At 42.8% G+C, this 23,604-nt stretch overlaps 1 protein-coding gene across 1 annotated transcript in view; it reads left to right on the forward strand.

Annotated features, from left to right (window-relative positions):
• The window catches only part of DST (dystonin), a 925,809-nt gene that overhangs the window by 611,171 nt on the left and 291,034 nt on the right, over nt 1–23,604 (forward strand). Inside the window, 5 exon segments of the mRNA XM_029595689.1 lie at nt 2,283–2,600; nt 3,742–3,908; nt 15,643–15,799; nt 17,406–17,538; nt 18,899–18,961. Coding sequence (XP_029451549.1) covers nt 2,283–2,600; nt 3,742–3,908; nt 15,643–15,799; nt 17,406–17,538; nt 18,899–18,961 — 838 coding nt within the window.

Here is a 23,604-nt window from a genome sequence, read left to right on the forward strand (position 1 = left end):
TGTATTTTTATTTTTCACACTCTTTCTTTCTTCTTTTAGCTAATCTTGTAATTGTTAGGATATAGTTCATCTATTTTTTTTGCTTGTAGAGAGTTGCATGTGCCTTTTCACCTCCTGGGTCCTAATTGAAAGCAAAATGTTTTTGTTAATCTGTTTTTTTCTGCTTCAAAAATGTAAATAAATATATGCAAAGAGTGCATACATACATATACAGAATATGTAAATAAATACATACATACATAAAACAGATATAGGCAAGCACTGATAAAAATTCAGCTTTGTATCTACAGCAGTGTTAGGAGGATGCAATACAGTGCGCTGATCCCAGCACACTGTATAACCTGCAATTGGACGTGGGTTGTAGAGGCAATAACTAATCCCCTTATGCAATAAGGGGATTAGCGCCTCTACAACACACGTCCATCACGGAGTGAAACTAATAGCACTCATCACATGCAAATGCATGTGAATGAGGCTATTAGCTATTCACTCCCTATGCAAAAACAAATGTGCATGTAGGGCGCACATTTTAGCGATCAGAAATGAATGCCTGCCTGGAGCAGGCGTTAATTGCTGAGCGCTACTAAAACTAGTACAGAAAAGCAGAAAAAACTGCTTTTCTGTACTGCCTCCTACTTAACATCCTTGGGATATTTTGCATCGGCCCCTTACTCACTAGTAGGAATCTGACTGCTTAAACAGGTGTAGTAGTGCTTGTTTACTGCCTGAATTGACTGTTTCAGAACTTAACCACACCCTGTGCTTCCTTAAGCAGCCAGGTGCTTATTGTTAACCAGGATCCAGAGGCTGCTGGGCACAAAACTGTTCACATTTTGGACCTGATTTTTTTCCAGTGTAAACAGAATGGGAGAAAAGCCTTGGTGAATCAGATCCTTTGTGTTATATTTTTTCGTTTAGGAAATTCATGGATGTAGCTCATTTGCTCTTTATGTCACTGGGAAGCTCTTCATAGAAACAAAAAATGAGGGCAGAAGGACCGTAACTCCCATTTAGTTTGCCCAGTTTCAATCCTTGTTTGATGCCATAGATCTCCAGATAATCTCTGGCTTTTTCTCTCCTTTTTTGCTACTAAGTCTCATCTCTCACTCAGCATGTGGGATGAGAATGACAGTTCATATTATGAGCTGCATCTCAGGCCCCTGCTGCATTGATCTGCAGTAATGCATCTTTTCCACTTATGGCTTTCTGGTTTTCTCTGCTGGAGACCTCGTTCATGAGGTTTCCCATGGATCGACTTTGTGAATGTGTGGGCTAACAGGACAAAGACAGGCTACTGAGGACTCAGAAAGTGAGTGGAGAAGGAGCCTAGTACTTAAAGCAGTGGGTAGCGAACCAGGGAACCTTGTTTCAAATCCCACTGTTGATTCTTGTGATCTTGGGCAAGTCACTTTACCCTCCATTGCCACAGGTACAAATATAGGGGCCAAAGCAATATTTGTGCGCCGAAAATAGTTCCTCATTGTTGAGCCCCCGTTTTTCTAATATGCGCCCAGCCACCTGTCCTGGGCGCACGATGCGATATTTAAATTAGGGGTCGTGCAAAAAAGGAGGCGTTAGGGAAGTTTTGTGTATCCCCAGCGCCTCCTCGGCATTGGCCGCACAGGAGAGGTGGCTGTCAAGCGGGTTGTTAAAACGGATGGTCAATCTACGAGCATCCGTTTTCTCCCACTACCGACATATACACGCACAAGATACCTGACCTGGACCGTGTATATTGGGCGTCCAAAAATTTTTTTTTCAAAAACCTTTTTTTTTTTTTTTTTTAAATAAATCTGCTTTATTATTCTATTTAGTATCTCTGCGATACTATTAGGAGAAATTACAAAACACAGGATTTTTATTTTTTTCCAATATACCCTTGAGCGTGGCATACCTTTACACCAGCTCCGGGCTGGTGTAAAATTTGCCGCGTTGCAATGGGCGCATTGCAGGCACGGGAATTTTTTTGCATCACGGGAATTAGCTAATAGCCTCATCTACATGGAATGTACATGTGATGAGCGCTATTAACTACCTGGCGTTTTGGACGTGCTAGTCCCCGTATTGCATCAGGGGTTATGGACGCGCGTCCAAAACGTGCGTCCAGTCACATGTTAAACCATGTGCTAGCCGCTGCACACGGTATTACATCGGCCCCATAGATTGTAAGCCCTCTCCGGATAGGGAAATGCGTACAGTACCTGATTGTAATCCACTTTCCTTTCATATTGGTTTTTCAACATATTCTTATACACATTTACACAATTTTTTGTTGCTTTCAGATGTTAGAGCAAGACATCACAAATCGCCAAAGCAGTATCAATGCTATCAAGGAAAAAGTTAACAAATTCATGGAAACAGCTGATCCATCCGTTGCATCTTCTTTACAAGGAAAAATGAATGACTTATCAAGACGCTTTTCTGAAGCATGTGGTCAGCACAAAGACAAACTTGCTAAGATGGAGGACTTGAAGAGTAAAGTAGAACTGTTTGAGGGCCTGTCAGAGAAGGTTCAGTCCTTTTTAGAGAGAAAATCCCAGGCTCTTACAGAGACGGATGCTCCTGGAAAAGATGTTACAGAGCTGTCTCAGTATATGCAGGTACAAAACCTTCCCATTCCTGCTAAATTTCTATTCTCAGTGAGCCGGCATGGGGATTACATCTGCGGTACTTCCGACTCACGGATTTTAGCTTGAATTTTCAAAGCGGATTTATGCGCAGAGGTCTACTCCTGCTCCTGAGCAGATGTAACTTTCCACGTGTACATTTACTCACTTATTAGCAAAAATATGTGTATCAGTGCTTTCCCTGTCTCCTAACTCTGTCCCCTAGAATGCCAACTGCGAGTGTAGGGGAAGACTATGGGGTAGATTTTAAAAGCCCTGCGCGCGTACATCCGGCTGGATTTATGCGCACAGGGCACTTGCGCGCTGGCGTGCCTATTTTGCATAGGCCGCTGGCTCACGCAAAGCCCCAGGACGCGCGTAAGTCCCGGGGCTTCGGAAAAGGGGCGGGAGGGGGCGTGTCCAGGGGGCGTGTCGGCAGGCCCGGGGCATGTCTGGGGGTCAGGGGGTGGTCTGGGGCAGGTCCGGGGGCGTGGCAACAGTTTGGGGGCGGGCCGGGAGGGCGGTCCCGAGTCCCCCGGCACTGTGGCCTGTGCTGGGGGATGCCGGGGCGGCGTGCGCAAGTAACGCCTGCCTCAAGGAGGCGTAACTTGCACAACAAAGGTAGGGGGGGATTTAGGTAGGGCTGGGGGGTGGGGTAGATAGGGGAAGGGAGGGGAAGGTGGGGGAAGGTGGGGGGATGCGGAAGGAAAGTTCCCTCCGAGGCTGCTCCGATTTCGAAGCGGCCTCGGAGGGAACGGAGGCAGGCTGTGCGTACTTTTGTTTGCGCCGGTTGCGCGAACAAAAGTATGCACACGCGTACTTTTTTAAGATCTACCTCTATGTGTGTTATTGAGTTGTGCGCGTATTTTCCCCACACTACCCCTGGGATAAGTTTCAGAATCTGTTTTACATGTGAAAACAGAGGTTTGAGCATGTAAATCCTTTTAAAAATAACCTCCTCAATGTATAAGATCACAGTTTGCACAAACAACATAGAAAGTTCTTCCATGAAATATCAAAATAAAATAATCTGCTGATAATTCTGTGTATTGGTTACATGTTGGAGCACTTAGAAAAATGTGCACTGCTTTGTGCAAATATTATTCATTCTGCTTACATTCTGTTCATTTTGCAGGAAACCAATAATGAACTGACAGATCACAAGAAACATTTGGAAGTCTTACAACAACTGCTTAAAGAAATATCAGTGCATGGTCTGTCCGGAGACCAGGCACTTGTTTTGGAGAAAGTAAATACTTTGTCCAAAAAATTTGAAGATCTGGAAGAGACTGTGAAAGAAAAGTGAGTATAATTAAACATGACCTTGCAGTCTTGTGCATAACATATTTAACATTCACAAGTGCAGTAGGGAGAACTTCCAAAGTTTGTCGTAATCATGTGTTGGAGCAAAACTTCTTTTTTGTATTTTGTGTTCCAAACCTGGCTGTGTAAACAGTGCTGCTTGAGAAGGTGAAGAACTGCATTCAGCAAAAGTAAAAAATGATAGGAAAGATTTGAGTGAGAATAAAAATACTTAGTGAAACACAAAGGATGTCTGGCAAGCCCTTGTCTACAGGCATCAGCCATGTGGTCTGTCACACTGTAACCCTGAAATATTCCCATTCTCCAGAAAAAGGTAAAAAAAAAAGTCAAACCCAGAAACCGAAGACTAAAATAAATTGTGACGGCATTGCTAAATAGGTGGCAGAAAAAGCTGCAGGCATAAGAATATACAGTTTTTTAGAGATTGTCTAATTCCTATTTTACCAGCCTTTGCTGGTAGCTGACAAGCCTAATATATTAGTGATGTCATCAGCTATAGCAAAAGCAGCTCTACATTACTGATTTGCACTCCAGAGCTACAATTTGTCTTATCCTAGCACCAAGTGAGAATATTTTGTTGTTTTGGTTGAATGAATAGCATCTGAAAACAACTGAAGTCTGATTTATTTATACACAAAGAGGTTGATATTCACAAGGGTTTGTCTGGCTAACTATCAGGCTACCTCAGAACGGTGCGCTCAGCCGAGCGCACCGTTTAGGCCCTGTTTGGCCACACATTTTTGACAAGCTATTATTACCCCTGCTGTAAGGGGTAATAGCGCGTGGAAAACGTGCAGCCAACCCCCCGAAACTAATAGCACTCATATCATGCAAATGCATGTGGATGAGCCTATTAGTTAGTCACCCACAATACAGAAAGTAAAATGTGCAGCCAAGCCACACATTTTACTCTCAGAAATTAACACCTGCCAAAGGCAGGAATTAATTTCAGATGGCACCGGGCAAGTGTACAGAAAAGCAGAAACTTTTCTAATAGCGTATTAAGTCCGAGGCCCCAAAAATTAAAAAAAACAAACTTATTTAAAAAAAAATAATCTACCCGCGGGTTGGAAAACGGACGCTTAACTTTGCCGGCGTCCATTTTCCGAACCCGTGGCTGTCAGTGGGTTCGACAACTGACGCCGGTAAAATTAAGCGTCAGCTGTCAGACCTGCTGACAGCCGCCGCTTCCGCCGGCCCAAATTTAAATAAAGAATCGCGGGCACTCACCTCGGAGCACCGGCTCTCCTGCAGACTTTATTGAATGGGCCTGTTTGGGAGTTAGATGGATAATCCCTGAGTTCTGAATTTCCTGTTCCGACCAATTAATATGATTTAACCAGATAAAAGTAGTCATGGGTATTTAGTAATAAGAAGAGCAGAGGGATATAAGAGCATCTTCTACTCCTATTCTGAATTGGGGAGGCTTTTGGGGGTTCATGAGTGTAGGGTGGGAATTTCAAACAATACGAGATGGGGTAGAGGAGGAAATAGTACTTTTCCATTGGTAAAGCTGAATATATATAGGGGGCAGCCTGGGCAGGAGGCAGAGTGCCTGCTCAGCCATGCTTGCTTTTTAAATATATTAAGGTGGGCGTGGGGGCTGCTTGGCTACAACTACATTTTTTTATCCTGACCAGTGGGAAGGAAAGGGAATCAGGATGCTTTTGGCCCCTGTTATATATATTTTTTGGAATATTCAGTAAGCTGGTGAGCAGAAATGTTTTTTAGATAACCTCATCTGGGTAACCTTAGCCAAGTATATTTATCACATGTAGTTACAAGCTGAATATCCGGGAGAGGTAGCCGGGTAAACTTAACTGGCTAACTTTACCACTCCCCAGCTTTTTGATTATTAACCAGAAGGTATATATAAAAGCTGGCATATGTCTCTGATGAGTCAAAATTATACTGGTGTTTTCCTATGCATGCCTCCAGTTTCATCAAATTATCTTAAAGTCGCACTGGGTCAGTTCAAAGGCCATCAAGCCCGGCAGCCTTTCTCTGACAGTGATGAATCCAGGTCACAATTACTCGGTAAGATCCCAAGGAATAGGTCCACTCTTTCTTCTTCATAACCAGGGATAAGCATTGGCTTTCCGAAGTCTACATGACTAGCAGTGGTTTATGGACGTTTCCAAACCCTTTTTAAATCCAGCTACTCTAACTGCTTGTACCACATCCTGTAGCAACAAATTCCACGCTGAGTGAAAAAATACTTTCTCTAATTTGTTTTAAAAGTGCTACCCATTAACTTCATGGAGTGTCCCCTAGTCCTAATACTATTGGAAAGAGTAAACAACCATTCCCTATTTACTCATTTCACCCCACTCATGGTTTTATAGACCTCTCTCATATCTCCTCTCAGCATTCTCTTCAGACTGAAATAAGTTTGTCTAGTAGTTATTTTGATTCTGTTCACTGTATCTGCTGACCTGATAGAAGATGCTATTTTTTTTAATCAATGAGATATTTTTGATCTCTGTAGCTTCATGTAGTTGACTATTGCCAAGGCATAAATGATATGCATCCTAGTTGTTCTAGGTGAAGATGGATAGCCTGCTATGAATACCCTTTATGACAAATCTTTGATATATTTTTGGCTAGTATGGTAATAAAACTGATTTTTAACAACATTATACAAGATCATTTTCTCCTTAGTACTGACAGCATACTTCCAAGATCTCCCTTGTAATCATTATTTCCAATAATCTGTGGATTTGCAATCTCTATTTTTTTCTATTGACTGTTATATCAGTGTTTCCTAACCTTTTCAAGTCTACACCCATTAACAAAAATGTGTAGCACACTAGCCTTTACAGAGCATGCAGTGTAAACATCAAGAGGATTAATATAGCCAAAATAAGAGGTACAGACACATTGAAAACCTCACCCAAAAGAAGGAAGGGGGCAAGACACACATGAACCTGGCACAATGGACCAGCTCCTGTGCATGAGATTGGAGAGGTCAGTGTGGTGCAGGAGGTTGGTTAGTTACCTTCCCTGCTGCATGTGGCTTCCAGATCTCTTCCACTGTGCTACTCCCAACACTCATCAAGACTCAAATCCAATGCTCAGTGTCTCACTCAGCCTGGAGATAAGATAAAGCTGGTAGGACTGAAAGAAGGAAGCTCAAGAGGGGGAAGAGAAGCAGATGCTGTGTACTATGTGCAATGCTGCAAAAAGGCAGGACCCGGCTATCCATGCCCTTCATGCTGCAGGGCTCATGCAGTAGCTAGAAAGAAGGGGCATGCATGTGTGGCAGTATGGCCACCAGATGGCATATTGGTAACAGAGGCCTGGATTTATCAAAATGCACTAAACATTTCGGAATTGTATTTCCTGCATACAACCACTGGGTGGACCATTTTTTGTAGTTTTGAAGCTCCTGGAGAGCCAGCCTAGCTATCAGGGTGAGAGAGAGAGAGAGACTAGCCATAATGCCCGCACACTAGATAGGTATTTATATCTTTATGGGAAGCCTACCTAGTAACTGGAGGTGAGGTTTAGCTATTAGTGTAGGGGTTAGGGGCCACTTTGACATTCAAAGTGAGACGTACGAACAGCACAGTGCTCTCGTGAAGATTTGAGGACCTTCGGAGTGAGGAAACTCACCCAAAGATGAGGTTTGCGCAGTGTTCTCTCAACCTAGCTTGATGTTACCCAGGTAGAGAATCCATCAAGCTAGGTTGAGAGAACATTGCACAAAGTGGCCCCTAACCACTATACTAATACGTAAACCTCATTTCCAGTTACTAGGTGGGCTTCCCATAGAAATATAAATACCTATCTAGCGTGAGGGCATTATGGCTATTCTCTCTCTCTCGCTCTCACTCTCTCACATAGCTAGGCTGGCTCTCCGGGAGCTTCAAAACAACTAAAATCGGCATGGGCAAAACCATCTCAATGTGCAATATAGCCCTATCACATGGCCTAATGCTAATGAAAAAGGTGTAGTTTAAATCAGCGTTAAAGCCATGTGATAGGGCTTCGCAAAACTGTGAGCCCATCCCTAACTCCTCCTCTTTTTCAGATTTGCATCACACCATGCATTATGGTGCTATCGCAGGTGTTAAAAGCATGCGAAAACGCTTAACACATGCGAAAACACCATAACGCAATTTGATAAATGATCCCCAGAGTCTGTTAAAGGAGTGTAGGCTAATGAGGTAATTTCCAAAAGGATTTGTGCACCTAAAACTGGGTTTTCTACATGTAAATGCACATTATAAGGTGAATTTTAAAAGCAATACACTTGCTAAAACTGTGAGATACCTGTGCATGTATTGCTTATTCGTGCTTGGCCGATTTTATAAACCTGCTACGTATGTGCACTAGTACCAGTGCATGAATATCTCTCATCGGGAAAAAAGGAGAGGAATGGGGGCAGGGCATGGGCATTCTAGGGCAAAGCCAAGAGATATGCTTGTATGTAGCAAAGCGAATGTGGCGTGCTTCCAGTTCATTTCAGCGCAGATTTCCTTCTGCTATTGATGGCGTGAATAAAAGTATTTATAGCCACGTTTGAACTGCTTGAGGGGTCTGGATAAACTAGATAGAAAGCAGACTAAAGAATCAGGGGGCTCTTGATGACCTAGGCATTGACTGGGCAAACTGGAGGACAAACTGGTTAAATTCATTTCCTTCCTGCACGCATGTTATAAAATGTACTCACTTGTGCATGTAAATGCCGACTGTTGTGCACCAGTAAACAAATAGCTTGCTTTAAAAAATAAATAGTTCTGAGAGGTTTGCAGGAGTGGGGGTGGCACTGAATCAGTGCCTAGGGGGCAGCAGAGGAATACATTTGTCCTTATGTACTGGTATAATGTTTAATCATAGGTGAGCTTTTGTTTAACTTGAGCTAAAAGTAGGCCCTTGGTCTTGAACTTCCAACAAATCTAAAAAAGCCTGAAAAAAAATGAAAGAATGAAAATAAACAACTTCCAGCTATGTTCTTTTTTCTTTATACACAGTATGCTATACTGGGAAAGCAAGAAGAGAGGTGCCATTGAGCTTCTATAAAATAGCTCTCTACCCTGATGCAATGTGAGCCAGAGAATGACTAATTTCTTTGCCAGATGACCATTCTTTCCCCATCTCATATCACCCCTCTGAAGGTTTACTCTGCATCTTCTGTATGAAGATGCAGAGTGGAGCATACAACTTTAGATTATGCAAAGATTGTAAAAAAAAAAAAAAAGTAACATCCTTATGATGATTTATTAACCCACAATAAAATGGCACAGTTTCACACTATTTTTCCTGTGGGATTTAGTAAACTGTGGCACCTGTGTACTGGAATCTATCAGCCTTTTGGATCCTGCCAAGTGCTGATGACCTGGATTGACCTCAGTTGGAAACAGGACAGTGGGCTTGATGGACCTTTGATCTGACCCAGTATGGCAAATCTTATGTTCTCTGCCTCATTTTTTTAAACATAGACTATGAATATTTTTAGTTATCTTACTCAAATAAATTTCTGTCAGAAATTTATTGAAGTAGCAAGTTTTAATGAATCAGGCTTTATGCAGGGCCGGTGCTAGCTTTTTTGATGCCCTGTGAGAACAATTATGGTACTGCCCGCCCCCCGCCCCTGCTTTCATTAAATCTGGGTCTTGGGCCGCCCAAAAAAGCCCAGCTCCTTCCAGCAACCTAAACTTTAAAAACTGTCACCCACCACCCTCCAAGTCTTCACAGCCTCCTCTCTAACCCATGGCCGGTGCAAGAGTATTAGGTGCCCATGGCAACCGTATACCCTTGGCACCCCCCCCCCCAATGTACACAGTTAAGAATTATGCATTTATAATATATTTTACATGAAAATGAATATTCAAAGTACAATCTTTTGAGAGAAAAATATCACAAAATATATTTTATATTTATATGTGCCATCCAGAAAAGCCTACAAAAAAGACACTTGGAACTGCTATGGCATTAGGATTATTGTATTATTGTAATGCGTGATAGGTGTGGCACCCTAAGAAAGCCATGCGCAAATTACAGTTAAAATATAATAAACCTACCACACCAAACAGCATTAACTGCCAGCACTTAAAAAATAACAAGCTTACCTATAAAAAGGCAACACTGCAAATATTGCACCGGACCCTAAAAGACAATCCAACTTCTACTAGGAAAACAGAACAAACCATGCTGCTATAGATTTCTACATGCTAGCAGAAGACCTCTTCTCGGTCACACATGCAGAACTCAGGCAGACCCTTACCAAATACAGAAAAATAGAAACCATAAAGTATGATAGAAAAATGCAGGCAAAAACTGAACTTAAACTGCTGCGTCAGACTCTGTATTTATTTATTTATTTTATTTATTTTAAATTTTTATATACCGGAATTCCTGTATGCAATACAAATCAGTCCGGTTTACAAGTAACGAAAGAGGTTGCCCTGGTCTGGGAAGTTAGACCTGGGTTTTTTTACATAGAACATGGAACAATAACAATAAACCATTGAACATTATTACAAATAACATAGAGTGTAACAATAGCGTTTAACAGATTTAACCTTTTTTACAAGGAACTTTAGTAGCGAATATGGTCTGCAGTAGACGGTCTGCAGTATGCAGACCGTCTGCGAATATGGTCTGCAGTAGATGTATGCAGTGCAACAGTGAAAAAATAGAACTATCATCGATCCTCAGCCATTAAACAATAAAATCAAGAAATATAATAAATATATTAATCATAATAGTAAAAACAGACAAATAAAAAGAATATTTCAAAACAGCTGATGAATGGAAGATCCAAAAATTAAAATATACAATGGGGTAGATTTTTTTAAAAATCGCGATCGCGTACTATTGTTGGCGCACCAGGCGCAAACAAAAGTACGCTGGATTTTATAAGATACGCGCGTAGCCGCGCGTATCTTATAAAATCCTGGATTGGCGCGCGCAAGGCTGCCGATTTTGGGCAGCCGGCATACGCCGAGCCGCGCAGCCTGCCTCCGTTCCCTCCGAGGCCGCTCCGAAATCGGAGAGGCCTCGGAGGGAACTTTCTTTCGCCCTCCCCTCACCTTCCCCTCCCTTCCCCTCCCTAACCCACCCCCCCGGCCCTATCTAAACCCCCCCTACCTTTATCCATGGATGTATGCCTCCCGGAGGGAGACGTAAATCCATGCGCGCCAGCGGGCTGCTGGCGCGCCGAGACCCAACCCGGGGGCAGTTCCGGAGGGTGCTGCCATGCCCCCGGAATGCCCCGGGCCGAAACCATGCCCCCCGGGCCCGCCCCCGAAACGCCACGTCCCGCCCCCAAAACGCTGTGTCGTTCGGCCCCGCCCCTGACACACCCCCGACACACCCCCTAAAAAAAACCCCGGGACTTAACGCGCGTCCCGGGGCTCTGCGCGCGCCAGTGGCCTATGCAAAATAGGCGCGCTGGCGGATTTACGCTAGCAGGGCTTTTAAAATCCACCCGAATTTGTTTAAATTTCCCAAACACCTTTAAAATATTTCAAAACAGCAAATAACACCCAAAAATTAAAACTAATAAGGATAAAATAATTCACACACCAAGGTTTCTCTTGGCAGCCCGGTACCCGCTTCTTCTTCACTTCCGCCGACGGGCAGGTTGGGTACTGCCTTGTGGTTTCAATACGTGGATGAGATGATGGTGCATGGAAGAGGGATTCAATTTTGTAAGGAACTGGGGACCCTTTTGGGGAAGGGGGAGTCTTTTCCGAAGGGATGAGCTCCACCTTAACCAGGGTGGAACCAGACTTCTGGCGCTAATCTTTAAAAAGGAGATAGAGCAGCTTTTAAACTAAAATAAAGAGGAAAGCCGACAGTCGCTCAGCAGCCCATGGTTCAGAGGGAGGTATCTTCAAAGGATACTAATGATGAGTTAGAATTAGGACATCCCAACAGTGAGGTTCCAATAATAAGAAAAGTAGTCCAAGTGCCTGTAATTAAAAACTTACCTGATGTAAAAAATTCCAATTTATCCCTATCAATTAAAAAGCAGAATGGAAATACAAACAAAAAGCACACTTTGAAATGTTTGTATGCTAATGCCAGAAGTCTAAGAAGTAAGATGGGAGAATTAGAATGTATAGCAGTGAATGATGACATAGACTTAATTGGCATCTCAGAGACAGGGTGGAAAGAGGATAACCAATGGGACAGTGCTGTACTGGGGTACAAATTATATCACAATGACAGAGAGGAGCATCTGGGAGGTGGGGTGGTGCTTTATGTCCAACAGGAAAAAGATCCTGCATGAGACTAAATGCACAATTGAATTTTTATGGGTAGAAATCCTTGTGTGTTGGGGAAGGTTATAGTGATAGGCGTTAGAGATGTGAATCGGAACCGGAATCAGTTCCGATTGCGGTTCCGATTCACATCGTGCATTTTTTTTCGTGCGGCCCGAGCCGATAAACAAAAAACCCACCCCGACACTTCAAAACAGCTCCCTTAGCTTCCCCCACCCTCCCGAACCCCCCCCCCCCCAAATGTTTTAAATCACCTGGTGGTCCAGTGGTGGTCCCGGGAGTGATCTCCCGCTCTCGGGCCGTCGGCTGCCACAAATAAAAATGGTGCCGATGGCACTTTGCCCTTACCATGTGACAGGGTATCCATGCCATTGGCCGGCCCCTGTCACATGGTAGAAGCACTGGATGGCCCGCGCCTACCATTGTTCTGAAGGAATTCAAAAATTAAATTTCAGATCTATTAGTATCATTAAAATCATCCATTGTACCTGAAGACTGGAGGGTGGCTAATGTAAACCCAATATTTAAAAAGAGCTCCAGGGGCGATCCGGGAAACTTCAGACCAGTTAGCCTGACTTCAGTGCCAGGAAAAATAGTGAAAAGTGTTCTAAATATCCAAATCACAGAACATATAGAAAGACATGGTTTAATGGAACAAAGTCAGCATGGCTTTACCCAAGGCAAGTCTTGCCTCACAAATCTGCTTCACTTTTTTTAAGGGGTTAATAAACATGAGGATAAAGGTGAACTGGTAGATGTAGTGTATTTGGATTTTCAGAAGGCATTTGACAAAGTTCCTCATGAGAGGCTTCTAGGAAAAGTAAAAAGTCATGGGATAGATGGCGATGTCCTTTTGTGGATTACAAACTGGCTAAAAGACAGGAAACAGAGAGAAGGATTAAATGGTCAATTTTCTCAGTGGAAGGGAGTGGACAGTGGAGTGCCTCAGGGATCTGTAGTGGGATCCGTGCTTTTCAATATATTTATAAATGATCTGGAAAGGAATGAGGTGTTCACAGGATGAGTATGAAAGGAGATAGACTCAATCGTAATCTAAGGAAATATTTCTTTACAGCGAGAGTAGTGGATGCATGGAACAGCCTCCCTTTGAAGGTGGTGGAGACAGGAAAAGGGGATCTCTGCGTGAGTGATAAGAGGGGCTGAAAAATTGAATTAGTTGGTGAGGATGGGCAGACTAGGCAGGCTGTATTATCTTTTTCTGCTGTCACGTTTCTATGAGTGGGTGCTGTTAACCTGGCACCTTAAAAATAAAAAAAACAAAATTCACTTAAAAAAAAAACACTGGAAAAAAATGTTTAAAAAAAAATGAAAAAGAATTTAAAAGTGAAAGTGGGTTCTGCAGATGAGCCTTGCAGTCTCTTCAGGTTAGTTATAGACATTGCTCCCAAGCTCTCATGATTGTGTGGCTATGGGAGAAACCACATAATTAGCTTGCAAAATTGCCACATATTTTACAGTCTGCTGCACAATCAACATTCCTGAAGCTTCACCTGGTAATTCACTCTTTTGAAGAAGGTTGTAGGTGCCTGCCTGCATTCCAGCTATCTCTGTGCTCCTGCTCCAGCCCCTCCCCTCACAGTTTTCAGGCAACAGGAAAGGAAACAGGGGAGGGAGATTGAGGCTGAGGCTACAGCAGAACAGCTGAAGGGAAAGGACTCTGCTCCCTAGTCCAGCCCCTCTCGTTGTTTCCCTGACCACTCCTGTCCTGAAAGAAAAAGGAAGGGAGCAGTGAATCTGGAGTGGACACAGAACATTTGATCACTCAAAGATCTCTTAAATCAAACCAAAGATGATTTTCCCGTAATTCCTGGAAAGAGTAAGGTCCCGTCAGAAGAATTTCATCTTTATACAAAGATTCTTGCAGTTCCATAAGTGGTCAACCATACTCCAGATACAAAGACTCGGATGTGTTTTTGGAACTGCAGGTCTCCCACAGTTGGTAGAAAGGGCATTAATGTAAATTCATAGAAGCCCTTATGACTGGCCTTATTGCTGACAAGTTTCAGATTTGTGTTCATTCAACCCCTAGTTGTGTTGGTTACTATATGAGCAATATGAGGTAAATTTTAAAAGCCCAGCACGTGCATTTCTTAGAAGATGCACAAATAAGTTGGGCTCGTGTGTGCCGAGTGAACTTTAAAAGCTGCCCAGATACGTGCGTATTTCCTGCAGCCACATCTCCAAAGGTTTCGAAAAGGGGCAAGGCATGGGTGTTTTGGGGGCAAGAACCAGAGATGTGCACATAAATACTTACATGCCATGGTACGCGCTGAGGTCCCCTGACGCGTAACTTTACTTCCGCTATGGATGACTTGTAAGTTCAAAATTAAAGAAAACTAGGCGGATCTAGGCAAAACTGCCTAGATCTGCCTAAGGGTCGTGGCTAACTGGGGGGAGTGAATGCTATTAAACGGGGTGTTTGGAGAACTTATCTCTCAACTGGGCAAACTGGGGATGAACTGGTAAAACTGGAAATGGCATTGGCGTGCACCCCTTTTAAAATCCCGATTTATACGGTTGGAATGGGATTTGCGCACACATGCGTGCCCACTTAAAATTCAGTGCACATGTGCATGCGGAAGGACGATTTCATAACATGCACGCATATGCGCCTATATGTTATAAAATGGCTGCGTCCCTGGGTGCAGGCTGACGTATATGCACCTGCACGCCAGTTTGAAAGTTACCGACCAATGTGCAGATATTTATCCATGTAATCAATAGCTTGGCAAACTGATGATGCTGAGGGAATGTTTAGCATACATAATCTCATGTACCCTGAAAGGTGGTCAGGAATTTTTCAAGAACATATAAAAAGGATGATTGCACTGTTTCAATTCAATACAAAAGAGACCTTTTGCAATTAAAAAGTGCATAACTTGTATGTCTTGATAAACTGTTGATTTTTGTACTTGGTAAATTTGCTATGTGTATATAGTTTAAATATTGTTTAAAAACAAACAGTGTGAATTGTTTTAAATAAAAATTGACTTAATGTGCCTAGTCAGAGGGATGAATCATTATGCAAAATTATGCAAATTTGCCACAGAATTGTGGAATTTTGAAAATTCTGCGACAGAATCTTGCACAATCTCCTCAGGAAACAGGGGGGCTCTGGTTATAGTGTAACACTAGATTGGTTGTAAGAGAAGTCTTACTCTGCTGAGGCTATGGCATGAGGGTGAGAGAAAACGTGCGAAATCACACTGAAACGTTCACATAGAAGAAGCAGGTGTGTGGTTTTGATGAAAGGAGGGGGATGTATTACTATTTAAGAGGATGCTATGGAAATTTATATTCATTTTTTTAAACTAACTATGTATTTTTAGCAGACTTTTCAGGGCATGAAGAGTTCCAAGATAAAATATATTATAGTGTAATATAATTTGATAATTTTGTTTATATGGTTTGCAAAAGCTAATTTCACTTACCTGGTCCCGATAATTTTGATCATTTAGAGAGGAGGATGTATCTTCCTGCCAAAGCCAAATGGATGCATTTAAGCTCCTGGTAGAATCATTGACGAAATGGGTGGAATCTACCACAGAAAAAATCCCAGTGATGCAACCCACTTTACGAATAGAGGATTTAAAGAAACCTTTGGAAGATACTAAGGTTAGTGACGGTGTTAGAGAACTTGTCCAACCCTAAGTAACAAATGAGAGCAATCTTTTAGCGGAAAAGTCTCCATGTATAATGTACTCACAGACTTTACTGAGGATTTTCAAAGCAAACTTATTCACATAAATTCATTTTGAAAATCCTTCCCTAAATGGCTAGGTATGCATGGAATCATCCACATGCGAAATTATTCCTGCTCCAAGCAGGATGAAACTAGAGCACAGTAACTGGTACGTATATTGTCAAAAATACAAATAAAGCCGTATATCTACCCCCAACTCTGCCCTCTGGAACACCTATTCCCACTGGGGCAGATTTTAAAATCTGCACGGGTGGGGTACATTTGTGCGCGCTACTCGGTGCGCACAAATGTACACCCGATTTTATAACATGTGTGCGCTACCATGCGCATCCGGGGTCGGCAGGCGCAAGGGGGTGCACACTTGTGCATCTTGCACGCGCCGAGCCCTAGGGGAGCCCCGATGGCTTTCCCCATTCCCTCCAAGGATGCTCCGAAATCGGAGTGGCCTCGGAGGGAACTTCTCCTCCCTTCCCCTATCTAACCCATCCCCCAGCCCTACCTAAATCCCCCCCACCTTGTTTCAATTATTTACGCCTGCTATCTTGCGCGCGCCAGCCGGCTGCCGGTGCGCCATCGCTCAGCACAGCCGCTGTGCCGGAGGCCTCGGTCCTGCCCCCAGACTGCCCCCGGACCGGCGCCACGCCCCCGCCCCTTTCCCGCCCCTTTTTCAAAGCCCCGGGACATACATGCGTCCCGGGGCTTGTGCGCACCGCTGAGCCTATGCAAAATAGGCTCGGCGCACGCAAGAGCAGGTTTTCGGGATTACACATGTAACCCTTTGAAAATCTACCGCACTGCACATAAAAATACGCATGAAACTGAATTATGAGTGCGCTTTTATGCACATTGGCTCCTGGTTGATTTCCTAAGTGCCACTTCTGTGCATACAACAAAGTTGTATGCGTATACGTTGCTTTGAAAATCATTCCCAACAAAGAGGCTACTTTTTAGATATTATAAATGGTTAGTGGTAAGGGGGATCTTTGCATTCCAATATTGGTCTCCTTGCAGAATTCTTGCAGATTCACAGTAAGTCAGTCTAGAAGTGTACATTCATATTCTGTCATTTACTATAAGAATATATTCTAATTCAGGTTTTTGCCTGGACTGTGCATTTATTAGCAGACTGTCAGATCAGCTTGATCAATTAGAAAAGATAACAGATTTTTATTTTTCCTCGATTTCCCTGATTTTGAGAAGAGCGTCAGGTCTTTAGGGAGTCCTTTGTTGCCAGGAGGGCCAAAGCGATCCATCCCATGGGGCAGGCAGGAGGTAGCTGACTGTGGGATGTTTTTCTATAACTGAGTAAGCAAGGAGAATAAAGAGCTGCACTTAGAATCAAAGGAGTCTGCTGCATGTGTGTGAAATCCTGAAAACAAGGACACAGCATTCTGCAGGATTTCAGTTCTGTGATCAAATCCCTGACTATCATTTACTCCTTGCTGCAAATATGAAATAAAAAAATATAGTGAATGCGCTGTACACAAGGAGGCATTCTAAAATGTTTTCCTATCGTAGACGTTACTTGAAGAATGGACTTCAAAAGCAGCTGAGATCCAGAAAATAAATCGGAAAGGAGCATCATTATGCAACTTAATAAGTGTTGTGACTTCCCCTGCAAAATCAAAATCCAGGGCAGCAGTTAAGTCAGGTATGTGGTTAAATTAGTCTCTTCATTCAAAAGATTTTAGATCACCATATATGCTTCTCAAGGTGGTGTTCAATGAATTCAATTACCATAAAATACAATTGTAAAACACCTGTGCCATAACAAAACAGTTCTTGTGGAGTGCACTTCCTGGGGATTATAGGTGGTGAGAAGGATTTAGAGTAGCCGGCAGTTTCCAATATATACAGGATTAGTTAGATAAAGGGTTTTAGAATTAATATGTAACACGGATTACAGAATAGCAATATGCTTTGTATCCTTAATATTAAAATATAAGTATCAAATCTTGGCATTTCAGAGAGGAATGAATGTACTGCAGCAGCATGACCTGATTTTGTTCTCATTCTCTTTAATCTTTGAATGATTATTTAGAAGAATGGTGCATAGATTGTTTCAATTTACTTCTATTGTTTGCTGCCCGTTGAATTTTAGACAGTACTTAGTAGTACAAATAGATGGTAGGAGGCAAGATTTCTGCCCTGCTGAGGGTACGAGTCAGTGACTGTATCTTCCCTGTTATCATTCCCGTGCAAATGAGTGTTAACATTTGACTGCATGTTTAGAGGACAGTCTTCAGAGGCCATTTACCCTGGTAAGTACTGATTTTCCTGGGTAAATTGGCTGTCTGAAAATGATGCATGCCAAGATAAAAGACTGTGTGTCAGGTGAAAAGTAGGCGGCCGGGGGAGGGGGCATATTTAGAACGGGGGAGGGAATTAATCAGCGTACATTACATTTTCAAATGCACAGGAATTATTTTGTATGAAAAATGTGCTCGCTGACAAGGGCGCTCACATATTTATTTTAAAACATTTGTTACCCATCCTTCCTACCTTTAGGGCATCAGTGCAGGTACTTTTCAAAACTGCCACATTCAGATGGGTAAAAATGTAATTAACGTATTAGTTTCGTACAGGAAATCATAAGACTGCCACAGAGATATATCGTTTTAAAGGGTTTTGTTTTTTTCCTTGTTGCCTGTTTTGTTTCCCATCCACCAAGTGTTTTGTCCATTAGAGTGTGGAAACTTGGAATGTCTGCAGTAGTGACAGAAAACCGGAGCCATGAGAGGCTCTCGTCTACCTTGTAGATCCTGCCTAAACAATGCAACAAATCCTGTTGTATTAGCAGCTTTAACCACTAACAACTGTTTTCACATTAGTGAATTTAGTTGTGTGTAATGTGATCCAGAATAGCTATTGCATTGCTCATGTCTCTCTAATTGAACAGTAAAGATTTTACCTGACATTTGAGCAAAGATCAGCCCCCACGTTGCATCAAACCTGCTGTGTGAAACTGCCTTTCAGCACCGTGATGCTAATTTTGACTTTCTGACTTTTAGGCAAAATGGTATTAAATGGTGGAGGATCATCACCTGATGCCAAAGCTTTTCTGACCAATAAAGGTAAAAAAAATTGAAAAAGGATTTGAGAGTAGAAACCAGAAGAAACTGTGTTGTGAAACAGTAGGTCATTAACCTTTGCAGAAAACCATTGCAGAAATTCAGTGCATTAGTTTAGGTTTCAAAGGGGCCAATGCAATAATCTTCGCGGAAGGGGGGCGCCATGCAATATGTAAATTAGGGGGTCACGCTAGGACGGAGGCGCTAGGGTCACTTGTGCGACCTTAGTGCCTCCTTGCTAACGCGACCCGCCACGGCTGCCGGTTATGAAGACTGACGCCGGTAAACTTGGCCTCGGTTTTCATAATCTGCCTGTCTGTCAGCAATGAAAACGGCCACCGAGTTTATCGGCAGCCATTTTCATTACTGGCAGACGGCCGGTTATGAAAACCGAGGCCGAGTTTACCGGCATCGGTTTTCATAACTCGGCGATCTGCCGAGTTATTTTATTTTTCTTACTTTAAAAAAGAAGTACAGAAGAGCAGTTTGTTCTGTTTTTTTGTACTTCTTTTCAATGCGCTCAGCTGTTAACCCCTGCGTGAATATCTGAGTGATAAATGTGCGTCTGAGACGCACATTTATCTTTTTGCATGCAGAGTGAATAATAGGCTCATTCACATGCATTTGCATGTGATAAGCGCTATCTCATTCACTCCTCGTCGGACGCGCGTTAAATAGGCGCTGATCCCCCTATTGCATTAGGAGGTGGATTAGCACCTATTTAACCCGCACCTGACAGCAGGTTAAACAGTGCGCTCTGAGCGTACTGTTATTACATCGGCCCCAAAGGATGGTGAGTGGATCCTCCGAGCATGCCTATTACTTGGCTTTATAGCAAAACAGGTTTGTGTATTCCTGCTTAGACCAGAGCAGGATAACTAGGACCACCCATCACCAAGGAATAACCCAAGTTAAACATGGTTGCATGTTCTTGTTTTCTAAGTTTCATTAAATATTTAAGCATATCAAAATTAATGCCTGAATTTAATCATCACCTGCTTACTATTAAAGGAAATAAAGTAAACTCTTAACACTGAAGACCTCCAATATGCTGCCTGATTTTTTAAACTAGATGGAAGTGATCTTTGTGCAAACAGAAGCTTTTATATGATGTTAAGGAAACATTGACTTGGTTCAAGATTGCCCACACTTTGGGCTTGATTTAAAAAGTTTTTATTTTCCCCATAGAGACAGAATGGGAGAAAAGTCTTAGGAAATAAGACGTTTAGTGGCCTATGCATTACAAAATGTAAACTTGCCCAGTTGCTGCAGGTGACATAGCCCCAATAACCTGCATTAAAAATTGACCCGCTATTGCCCTATCTGCTAAATTAATGGGATGGAAAACTAACACGCAGTATCATTCTTTCCAAATGCAAGGTATTAATATTGGTAGGTAAAAAAAACAAAACTGCAGCAATTTTGACCAAACGTAAGTAGCAGGGATGTACCACTCCCTCAGGACAAGTATCTAGACCTGCCCATCAAAACCACTTGTAATCAGTGCTGTTAGAAGGTAATGGAAAGCTACCGGAGAGAGAAAAAAAATAATAATGAGATGGAAGCCCTTCAGTACTTTCAGTGGCCTTATTGCACTCCCCCCATAAAGAAAACCTTCAGTACTTTCAGCAGCCACATCGGATAAGGAGAAGTGGAGAGCAGAGGAGAGAAGGGAGTAGGAAGGATATAAAAATAAAACAGACGAGGGACGGGAGAAGAAGAGAAACGGGCGAGAGAGGAGATGGCAGGAAGGGAAGGAGCACTCTCATCATCCTGAATTTCCTGATATGCAAGTAACATCAGAGGCAGTGTTCAGCACAGCAATACCACTTCCCAGACACTGCATCTGCAACATCCTTTTCAGCTCCAGGTAGAATGGGGTTCTTCTCAGCTGCATCCTGGAACAGTCCAGCAAGAAATCTGTGGTGGCAACGGCAACATTGCAGCCAGAGATAGCCACTGTTATTACCAGTTTGGGGGAGTCCCTGTGTACTGTAGGACTGCCTCCCACAAAAAAAAAACAAAACTTCAAGAAGAAGTACAGGAATTGAAAATAATGATACCAGCAGGTAGTATCTAAGTACATTCAGCCCAAACGAGAGGAAGATGGCCATGCCTCATCCAGATCTGTGCCATGGGAGGTCAGAAACCAGTTGAAGACATAGCATAGTGGTCCTAAGCCTAGGAAAAGTGACTTTGCACTTTTTGTACAGCTTGCTCTGGTGGTGATACTTGTTGAGGTCTCCTCTCCTATCTCCCTTGCATTATCTGTGTTCCTGCTGCTTTGTCTTTCTGCAATCCCATCCCCTTTTCTCTGTTTCTCTTCTCTTCCTATTTGTTCTGACTTCCATTGGCTCTGCTGCTGCTGCTGCCACCAGAGCACTGACAGAGGCTGCGCATTAGTAAAATAAGCCTTCTTGCCTGCCCTTTTTTGTGTTGCAACCTGTATTTATTTGTAGATAAATTTTTTTCCGCCCGTAACATAGTAAATGATGTCAGATATGCACCAGCTGACCCTTCGGTTCTGTCTACATCGAGATTCTTTCTCTCTGTTGTTTTTACCATTTGTGTAGGTAAGCTCACAAATCCCCATTGCTTAAACCAACACCAGCTCGCTCCTCCATGTCCCTCACCCAGCCTCTCAAACCCTATTTCCACCAGCGCTCTTCACAACTGTCCCAAGTATCATACTGTCTACCCATTACCTTCCACAGACCACTATACCTGCCCCAAGCAGCTTTAAATTCTGTCATGGTTTTGGTTGCTGCTGCTTCTGTCAGTAGCAGCTGTATCAAAAAATTAAAGGAAATGTTTAGACATACGGTTACTCGATGACATCTGGTCATTAGGAACAGGCTGAAGTATTGTAGATTTTAAATTATTTTCTTACTATGTGGAATTTCTATTTTTCGTAGTAAATTGTGTACTATCAATACTTGTTTGCAATGAGGAAAAGCGAGACCTAACTCGGTCTGTTGCTGATGACCTGTAACTGTTTGGTAAGGCTGCTTAATTATGGGAGGTAGCTCTGGTCCTTGAGAGCCACAGGTAGATCTATACTTTTAGGATAGCCAGGAAAGGGGGAAGGAAAGGCTAGCAATCAGGACTAGAATAGACAGCCCGTGCAGAAGGAGCAGAGAGAGTGACTTTCAAAAGATCTAGGCCCCTAGCTTTAAGGGTTAAATGCCTACATCTGAAGAGTGAAGATCAAGTTTTGCAGCACTGGGTGCGTAACGTAGGCTCCTAAAGTTAATTTACTCAATGGTGATCCTTAATTTAAACTCCTCTAGTCTGTTGAAAGTTGAGAGGTATGTTAATAATTAAAATAAAGTTAGGCTGTGAGCGTCCTCTGCATATCAAGCTTTCATTAATAAGGTTTGGTGAATGGTAAAAGGGGGATTGGGAAACGGGGCAGAAAGGGCAAGGAGGAAGCCAGAAATTAAGAAGCCAAGATTCAAAAAAAGATGAGCTCCCAAATTTAAGCCTGTTTCAGCCAAATTTAGGGATTACATTTTCAGCTGAAAATTCATCTAAATTTAAGATGCCAAAATTAAGGTGCCTAAAGGTGGGCCTTCTATGCATTTGGCTAGATTTAGGATCCGTAATTAGATGCCTAATACTGGAAATTTGGACTAAGCCCCTTTTTTCTCCACCCTAACATTTTTTCTGTGAGGGAAGCTTCGAATCCTTACCAACAAGATTGCCCTTAGTTAAGTTTAGGGGTTAAATTCCAGCGCTTTGCCGACGATCCCTAATGACTCCTTTCCTCAAGGCTAGTTTGACTTGGTCAGCAATCACCTATACATTGAGGGTTTGCACGGTTTGGTGGGCATGTTTTTGGTTTTTTTTTCCAGTTATATGGTGGAAGGGAAAGAAGAGGTTTATAGTGGACTCTGTTTTGGCCTCGTGGCCTATTCAATAGGGACAGGTACTTTGCTTTGACTGGTGCCTTCATGGTCCTGAGAGGGATTGTCCTTGGGAGGTGAAGAAGAGAATTTATGGAGGAGTTTGGTCTGACTTTTTTGGCTGTTCTTACCAAGAAGCAAAGCCACCCCTTTCTAGGGAAGGGCAGAATAAGGAGCTGCTGTCCCTCACTACTGAGACTAACAGAGGGTTAGCAGGGTCCTGCATCAGAAGAGACATTTTCCTTTTTGAAGAAGGTGTTTCCAGTTGTTCTGACAAGGAATATTGTATCACCAATTCCTGCCCATCCAAGGAAGGAGAAGAAGGTTTTGAACTTTCACCAGAAGTAGTTCACCACCAGAAAAGGGAGTCAGACTCAGAGAAAAGCACATGGAAGACAAAAGCACTTGGATTTTTTTGTTTGTGTATCACAGTTTTCTGAAGTTTATTTTTGTGAATTGGACTTTGAAAGATTTTTCCTTGGTTGCAATAACATTTTATTATTTTGAACACTCACTTCATATGGCCTGCCTATTTCTTCAGGTTCAAGGAAATCAAAAAGCCAGGACAGCTAGGAGTGACTGAAACTAAGAAGAGCTTGAGAGTCTATTTGAGTGTCCCCACCTTTGAGTACCAGGAGCCCAGAGATTTGTCCTACTCCCCACCAGAAGAACCCCAGCAACACAGTGGCCTAATGTGAACCATGGGTGGTGTGTGAGAGTGGTAAATGAGATTTGGGATGG

The sequence above is a fragment of the Rhinatrema bivittatum genome, chromosome 3 (genome assembly GCF_901001135.1).
Source record: "Rhinatrema bivittatum chromosome 3, aRhiBiv1.1, whole genome shotgun sequence".
Classification (NCBI taxonomy): Eukaryota; Metazoa; Chordata; class Amphibia; order Gymnophiona; family Rhinatrematidae; genus Rhinatrema; species Rhinatrema bivittatum.